Below are 8,823 nucleotides of genomic sequence, written 5' to 3' on the forward strand. Positions count from 1 at the left end.
TCCGATCTGTTCCCGCTGTCACTAGGACACGGTAGTGTCCTCCAAATCCAGGTCCGGGCCCCTGCTGCCCAACCCCCTCTGACCCTATGGGGTGCTGGCTGCTTCCCCAAGGCTAAGGCCAGTCACACAAGAGACGAGAGCCAGGTCCCGCTCCCTGAGGGCTCTTGGGGTACTCTGTGGGCCCAGTGATGGTCCGAGGTGCCACTGTCCCCACGGAAGGGCACAGGAAGGAGGCTGGAGGGGGACATGGCCAGGGCTCTAGCGTGGGCCTGGGAGGGAGAGGACGTGGACCCTGGCAGTCCCATGGAGGGGGGCACCTGAAGGGTCCAACCGCCTCTCCTGGGGCTGCTGGAACGTCCAGCGTTAAGGACCTAGGTCTTGTATTAGGCACGGACTCTGCAAACTACAAAAAGAGCTTCTTTCAATCACTCTCGCTTTGGCCGGTGGCGCCCCTGACGTGGCAGTGGTGGGAACCCACACTCCGTGGCCCCCGAGAGGAGCTGTTCAGAGCTATGAGGCCCAGGGGCCAGGCAAGACACAGGGGCGCGGCAGCCAGGGGAGCTAGGGGTCCGGGGCAAACGCTGAGCTAACTGGACTCTCAAAAAAAGCTGGAAACACGTTTACAGGTGAATCTCCTAAACTTTAAATGCTAGCTATTCCAACTAAACAATGTACACTACCGGACCAAACCCTGGTGTGGACCACGTGAGGAAGCCAGCACCTCTGACCCCCTGGGCTCTGCACACCTGCCCAAGCCCCAGGGACGGTCCCCCTGTGGGACCTGCGTCCTTTTCCTAAACTCACTCAGGCCTGGGGGCCCCCGCCCCTCCCGCTGGTACTGCTGGCGGGGGGACAGCCCACGAAAACACCAAGACCATCTGGAAGGAACGCAGGAGTCCACAACTGCAGCCTGTGAGGGCCCTTCTGGGGATCAAGTTTCAGGGAAAGCAGAAGCCTCACCCCCAGAAAGCCCTGTGGACCACGGCCACCCTGGGACTCCCCACAGGCCAGGCCCACTCCTGGGAAGGCCTGGGGGCGGCCTGGGGGCAGCAGGGTCAGTGTTGTTAACACGACTGCTCTCTGGAACACAGACCCCATCTCCCCAACTTAGCACAACCATGGGGAACTGACCGCTGGGGTCTCCTCGGAGGCACCACACCGCGCTGCTGCTCCAGACAAAACACAGGCCCTCACACGAAGTGAGGTGAAAACTTAAGTTTCAGCAACATATCCCCCTCTCCAGTTAGAGCCCTTCAGGGCTATGTTTCAAAGGGCACAAAAACAAGTCAAGCTGTGTGGAAGACCTCTGGCAGGATGTGCACCCAAGCTGATCAGCCACGGCCGCCCTGGAGGACCCCGAAGGACCGCGGAAGGCCCTGGCGGGCCATGGAGGACCATGGTGGAGCCTGGAGGGCCCTGGAGGTCCAGGAACAAATTGCATCCACACATGAACGTCTGCACGCACCGTATTAAGTAACAGCACACGGGTGATTAAAGGTGCATTTGGCACTTGAGTCCTTACCGGCTTTTGGGCAACATAGGCACTGAGTACATCCAGGAAATGCACTAAATAAACAACAAAACAAAAGGAAACGTGCTGACTTCTTGCGGAAATAGCGACACAGAGAAAACACAACTACATGAAGGAAGCATCCAGCCCCGTGACTCTGGGCAAGAGACACGGAGCAGAAACGGCATGACCTTGATTTGGAAAGGTTTCCACAGGCTCAGTTCAGGCAGAGAGCCCTCTGCTTTGAAGGAGGACAAGCTCGGGCCCTTCAGGCCAGGAGGCCCATCAGCCCTTGTCCACAAGCAGGGCACCTGGACCCCTGGTGGGCCTCGTGCTCTGGCCACCGGCCCTGCCCTGACCCCGAGACAGGCAGTGTCGCCGGTCACACCCCAACCAGAACCAGAAAGTGAAAACCCACAACCCTGCCCCCATAGGAGGGCCCCGGGGAACCCAGGGAGTCCTGCAACTTCAAGGCACTGGAAGCACCAGCAGAATGTACAGGGGGACCCCCCCCTCTCCCTCCGTGATCCCTTGACCCCTCGAAGCGAGGCTGGCACCGACCACTGGCGCCACAGACTGGACTTCAGTCCCTGGTTCCTTCGTTGAGAACTGGCCAGGAATGCAGATGAAAACGGGACACTCTGGAAGGACGGTCACCGTGGGACTGCTGCCACCACGGGAGGACCCCTTGCCTCGCACCTCCTCAGCCACTTCCATGATGGGGACAGGCCTGCCCTGCCCCTGCCGGTGACACTACGGGGGTGGGGGGGCTGGGGCCAAGACTCAGGGAGTAGCACCACAGCCTCGGTCCCTGGCCTGCGGGCGCAGGGCCATCAGGAGACACTGACAGGGCAGGCGTCCTGTAACGCTCCATCGACCGGGCACAAGACGCCCCCCGTCCCCACTGCCTCGTGAGGGCGTCCCAGGTTACAAACGGGCCTCTCTTCCAGCCACCTTTTTCCTTCCCCCCAGTCTCAGGGAGCAAAGTCTTCCTCTATGAACTGAGGCTGACCCGGGAGGGTGGGGCAGGCCCGGCACAGGCCTGGGAGGGCACAGAGGAGCCCGTCTGCTTGGTGGGTCAGTTCTCCTTCTCTGGGGTCCCCCTGCACCCCGACCACGTGTCAGGCTTTCAGGTGAGGCTTTCTCGATTTGTGTGTGCATTTGGAGACGGGCAGTCCTGGGGACCCCTCTGTCCCAGTGTGGTTCCCCCCAGGGCCTCTCAGGCCCCACTCTGGGCATGGCGCCTAGACCACCACGACCTCCCTGACCTCCCACGTGGGCTCCCACTGGCCTGGCTTGGACCCCCTAGTCAGCTCCTGCCCAGGGCTCTGAACTGGATTCGCCCGGAGGCCCCAACGCACAGGAAGGGGTGGGGGTCTGGCTCTCCATGCCGGAGGTCACGGGTCTGCGGGGAAACCAAGGAAGGGTCAGCTGGGGTGGCTTGAGACGGGCCATGTTTGGGGGACCCCTGCTGCCTCGTGCTCACAGGTTACACCACACAGCTGCAGGGGACAGTGTAGCCCGGGCGGGGGTCTCCTGCCTGCAGACCCGCTGGTCCCCCACCAGCTCAGGAGAAGCGCAGGGAACCAGGCAGTTCTGAGCCCCGTGCTGCCGGGGCTTTGGGCGGGGGCCGTTCTCTCCGCCTCCGAGCTCAGGCCCAGAGCCAGGTCCTGCTCAGCTGGGGGGCGGGGGGTGGGGTGAAGGGGACGACTGACAGCAGGATCTCTGATCCTGATGCCAGCAGAGCTGGGGGGGCCCCAGGGGCGTGGGCTCAGAGGGGCCAACACGGTGGGGAGAGGGCGGTGCCCGCCACCCACGTGTTCCTCAGAAGCCTCCTACTTCAGAGAGCATCGAACTCAGCGTCGGGGTCCAGCTTCCCTTCCATCACCCGGCAAGTGCCATCGGGCAGTGATGGCCGCGAACGTGCTTTGATGAGGAGCCTGCACTCGGCTGGAGCCAGCAGTGCAGGGACCACCCCCCGGGTGGAACTTCCCGGCTGGGGTCGGGGGTCGGGGGGGCTATTCCTTGCAGACCACTGACACACGGGGACAGGGTCATCGGCCAGCCTGCTGACAGCGGAGGCCGGGGTGGGGGCCCTAACCCACCCACTCCGTCCAGGTGAAACCCATCAACCACAGAATTAGGGAACTAGAAAGGTGTGCGTTAAAAATCCTCGCCAATGAAACATGAGCCTGAAGCAGGGATGAGCTGTAAGACGTGACCTGACCCCGGTGTGAGGGCTGGGTTTAGGGTCAAAGTGACCCTGAGGTGGCGGGAGCAGGGGCCCGGGCAGCACAAGTGGTCCAGTCACTCGGCTCAGCTGTCCGTCCACAGGCCAGACAGCGTCCCCAAGGGCACGGCGACTCTCCAGAGGTGGTCAGACCGCAGGGCCCCGCCAGGCACCCCCGCAGAGTCATCCTTAACCACAGGTCTCTGTCCAAAGACCGCTGAAGCCAGAAGCACCGGCTTCTCTCCTGGAAGTCCCATGCAGCCGGCTGAACCTTGAAGCAACGGGAGCTCAGGGGTGGAAAGGAGGGCCCCTAAGAGGAAGCTGGTCCCAGACTTGGCGCCTCCCCAGGCCACACAGCCCCCTCTTCCTTCCGCTACTGAAGCCAGGCATCCGCGGGCAGGACGCCCAGTCCCTGCCTGCAGCTCCTCTGAGACACTGTTTCAGCGTGAAAACTAAACCTTAATCAGAAGCATTACTGCAATTATTAAAAGTCGAAAGGGAAACTCACAGTAGCCAATCAATTCCTTTTTCCTTTCCTGAAAATGATGAAGAACAAAAGAGGGAGTGTTTCCTATAATACTTAAATAAAACTTTGTGTTTTGAAATAACTAGACGCAACTTGAAGGCAACACAGACGCCATGAGCCTCCCCCCCCCCACCAGCTTCCCTGCAGAACAAGAGCAGAAACACACAGGAGACACTAAGATTTCAGTTACAAGTTGTTAGATTCTTTAAACGCTCATTCCCCCAACCTGTGAGTGATGCTGAGTTTCCTCTGCTAATTCAGAAATAGAAACAGTGATACGTACCCTCATTTTATTTGCAGTACTCTGATTAAAACTAGAACAATTCCAGGGAGTTCCCTGGTGGCCTAGCGGTTAGGATTCCGGGCTTTCATTGCTGCGGCCCGGGTTCAATCCCCGGTCAGGGGACTGAGATCCCACAAGCCTCGCAGCTCTGCCAAAAAAAACCAACCCAATTCCAAACAACTTCAGAAAGCATGCACACAATGCAGGAGGCTGCTCTGATCAACCCAGTGAGCGGCTGGGCTGGGCAAGTAGGGACGCTGCGAGTGCTGTGGGCCGTGGGTGGCGGGCCCGGTGCCCTGCAGAGCTGCCGCTGCCGGTGCTGAGGCAGACACGGGCTCTGGCCTCAAGGAGCGCACGGCCGGAGGTAAGTGAGCTCCTGGAGGACAGGGACAGCGGCTGCCCCGGGCTGAGCGGCCGTTCAGAGCAGGGCACAGCTCCTCCATCCAGATGCTGCAGAAACCAGATGTTTTCAAATGCGTGAACCAGGATACACAAGCACAGGGGCCCACGCTGAAACAGATACCAGATCACAAAATACAGCCTCCGCGCTTCACTACCGCACCCAGGGCAGATCCACGTGAGGTGACACTGTGAGAGGTCCCTGTACAGTACATGAAAGCCTGGCCCTGCCCCCCACCCCCCAGGGCCACTATGATCTGCTGTCAACACGCACAGCACAAAGAAACGCTCAACTCCAGTGGGTCCCAGAATGAGTGAGACGGAGCCCTCCCAAGAATCCTGCCCAGCGCCGCCCCGCCTGCTGCCCTGGGCTCTACCACCACACGGCACCTGGGAGGAAGGGCGTCCTTTCCCCAGCCCATCACCCCCTGGTCCCCTTCCACGTGGGTCTTGGACGTTATGACGAAACCGCCAGACGCTCTCGGCCAGAAACACAGGCGGATCCCGCTGAAGCCCAGCTCCTGGGTTAGAGAGGAAGAGGTGAGGGTTTCGAGGGGTCGGTGGGCGGGGGGGGGGATGCCACGGCCATGGCCCAGGCGGGGGGCTGTGCCACCGAGGGACGGTGGCCCCCTGCAGACAGGCCAGGGCTCTGGGAAAGGTCTTCCACATCAACTGTTTCAAACCCCGTGGCCTTGGCTGCCAGCAGGACCTGCCCCCCACCTGGGCTGGAGACACTGGCCCTTGCCAGAGACCAGCTTCAGAACAAAAAACTCTGAGCACGGCTGCACACTTAGCGGGCCGGGGGTAATCGACGACCAGAAGACTTAACTTCCATTCTGCTTCTCTTGTAACCCAAGGATTAAAGTGAACGTTTGTTACGTGCCAACATGCACTTGAAAAGCTAGAAGACACATGAAACACAGATCAGGGTGCCAAAGTCAGGGAGTAGATGACCAGCCCTATAAAACTCTCTCAAGGTCCCCCAGAGCTTCAGCCTGGATGATGGCAGGACTCCTGGCTCTCCCAAGGCGTGCTGGCCGTGCTTCTCATCTCCTCTGGACGGGGGTCCCGGCCAGCAAGGACAGCCTCTCCGCAAGGCCCACACTTGCAAGATGAGGTGGGGGTGGGCAGGACCCCCTCTGGCCTGTAGACAGCAGGAGACCTGGTTTAACTGCCCTGAGACAGGAACTGTGTTTACAGAGATCAGATTCGTTTCTGGAAGCAGAAAGTCCTGAGATATTTACTCATTTTACCTTTTCACAGGCTGTCCATCCGTTCCTGCCCTTGGATGGACAATGGAGCAAAGCCAGGCTACAGCTTCGGGGGAGAGCCAGGATGGGGGAGATCCCCTGGCTCCCTTCAGAGGCTGCGGTCTAGGGAGGAGCCGGGGGGAGAGGCCGCAGGGACACGTGGTCAAAGGAGGGCCAAAGCCAGTAGGTGCACGGGCAGGTCAGCACCGGCACGCGAGGCCTGGACGCGGGAACCTGGTGCACCCAGCACCTCCCACACCAGGCACTGTGTCCGACGAGCCCGGGCCTGGGGCCTCGGGGGACACAGGCTGAGGTGTGGCCGAGCTGCCGCAGGCCTGTGGGAGAAGGGAGAGGAGCACCCGGCTCAGGTGTAACACGGGCACCACAGGCTGGGGGCGGGGCACAGCAAGCCCTCGCGCTCACCTGCTGCTGAGGTGCGGCACGGGGACCTCAGGGCCACTGAGGTCTTAGCTGAGACCCCAAACCCCATGGCAGCAGGGGCAGGAGAACAGAGAAGATGCAGCACATTCCATCAGGGAGAGCTCCGGCCCAGCAGGAACGAAGCTGGTAGGAGGGCCACACGATCTACCCCTCCCCTGGCAGCATTTCCATTTCCAGAGCAGCTACCCTGCTTCCCCGATGAGCCCCGGGGCGGGGGTGGGCTGAGGAGGTCCAGCGATTCTTCTTACCAGGCATTTATGGGGGGGTGGCTTTCGTTGGCTGACTTTTAGCAGGCACCTGGCTCCTACACACCCAGTCTTTAAGGCCTCCTGAGGACAGGAAGAGACTGTCACCCACCCCCACTGCCCACTGGAGACCTTCATTCACAGCCCCAAGGTCTCCCACCAGCAGGCCCAGGACAGTGGCCCAGGGCCAGGACCCCACACCCCCTCCCAGCTGCAGAGGGCACAGGCCTTCCTGGCCCCCAGATCCCAAGGGCCACCCGCTCTCACTGCTTCCCAGAATCTCGGCTAAGCTTTTGGGTTGATCTCGCCCATATCCAGGGAGCAAACAGGCCCTGGCTGGCTGGCCTCTGCAGGAGCTCTGATGTCCACGCGCAGGACCGGCCCGTGGGCCCTCCTTGGTTCTAGGCAGGAGGATGATGTACAACCCTCCCCACCGCTTTCGCTGCTGACAGGCCAACACAGGCTTGGGGCCCAGCTGCGCTCTGCACGGTCAACAGCCTAATGTGGACTGTCCCGTTATCGGAAGGCAAAGGTCACGCAGGGTCTGCTTCGTGTATTCAGAGAAGCTGCCCCCACCTCTGCAGGCCCCGGCCACGCCCACCTCCTCCCTATAAGAAGCTGCTTTCCTTTCATCTTTGGAAACGTGTGACTGACCAGGAGTTCAGGCTGCACTTTGTGCTTAACCTGGAAATGCAGTTCCGGGAGATGGACAGCCAGCGTGGGCAGAGCTGAGTGGAACATCAAGCGTACGAACTGCGAGTCTAGATATAACGTTTAACACACAGAAAGCATAAGTTCCAACAACTTCTGAAAGACTAGCAGACAGTCGTTCCTAATTTGACAGTACTGATCTTGTCATTTTAATGAAAATCATATTCTGAACGCATGAAAAGCATATACCACAAGACCACAAAGACCTCTCTCTCCCCCCTACTCGAGGTGGGCCTGGGGCGCCCGGCTTCCCACAGCGTCCGACGCTGCTTCCCTCAAAGCAAAAACAATCCCACTTTTGCTCGAGATTTTCAATTTCGTTTTCACCCCGCGTCAACCCAGCAGACTCTGGACTGTCCTCTTCCCCAGCGGCTTCTGCGCCTTGCGTCCTTGGGAGAGAAAACTGCACGACCGGGCACAGAGCGGATACACCCGTTTGGGGCCGCGTCCTAACCCACCTCCACCGCGGGCCTTACAGGGGCCCAGCTGCCCTCCAGCCCCGCAGGCACCAGGCTGCAGGCTCTTCAGGCAACAAAACAAAACAAAACATGTTAGTGGCTCCAAAAGAAGGAAACAGGAAAGTCCAAAGGCTTCGTTAAACGTGCATGTAGCACCTCACGATGTCAGCTCCATCTGCTGTGCTCCATCCGCTGTTAAGTGTAACTTCCAAAGCCATTTCATCACACTAGGAAAATAACCCCCACACTTTGTAAGAATTCCTGAGTGTAACAATGAGTTAAAAAACTAAACACTCACATTGCCAAGTAAAAAGCTACGCATACCCAGGTAATTTCACAAGCAAAATGGTAGATGCCCTGGTGGGTTCCGCCCCCAAGCCCTGACACTCAGTGCGCTCTGTGGCGGTGGACCTTGCAGGGCTAAGGCCTCCGGCTACAAAGGCCCCGAAGGCGGGTCGCCAACGGTGATGACAGCCCAGCCTGGGGGAGGGGGCAGCGACGTGGTCCAGACCGCTCCCCGCTCTTACAGAGAGAAGGTGGGGCCGGCAGAGCCCAGGGGACTGGCGTGGGTCCCGGGACGGAAGCAGCAGCCCACGGTCGGCGGGCACCCGAGGCCTCGACCGGGGAGAGAGAGGCGCGTCGCGTCGAGTCGCGTCTCAGAGCCCCGGCCCCACGCAGCCTGTCCGCGGTTCAGGATCCCGGGCCCGGCGAGCGGGGCGCTCCAGACCCTCTCGTCTGGAAGCGGGACTAAGCGGGCCGGGACCCTCCTC

The 8,823-nt window shown here is 60.4% G+C and overlaps 1 protein-coding gene across 1 annotated transcript in view; it reads right to left on the minus strand.

Moving 5' to 3' along the window:
• CHLSN (cholesin) overlaps nucleotides 1–1,098 on the minus strand; it is a 9,776-nt gene extending 8,678 nt beyond the window's left edge. Inside the window, exon 1 of the mRNA XM_007467083.1 lies at nucleotides 961–1,098. Within this exon, the coding sequence (XP_007467145.1) occupies nucleotides 961–1,098 (138 nt within the window). The remainder of the gene's footprint in view (nucleotides 1–960) is intronic.
• Nucleotides 1,099–8,823: the final 7,725 nt, after the last annotated feature.

The sequence above is a fragment of the Lipotes vexillifer genome, unplaced genomic scaffold (genome assembly GCF_000442215.2).
Source record: "Lipotes vexillifer unplaced genomic scaffold, Lipotes_vexillifer_v1.1 scaffold1701, whole genome shotgun sequence".
Classification (NCBI taxonomy): Eukaryota; Metazoa; Chordata; class Mammalia; order Artiodactyla; family Lipotidae; genus Lipotes; species Lipotes vexillifer.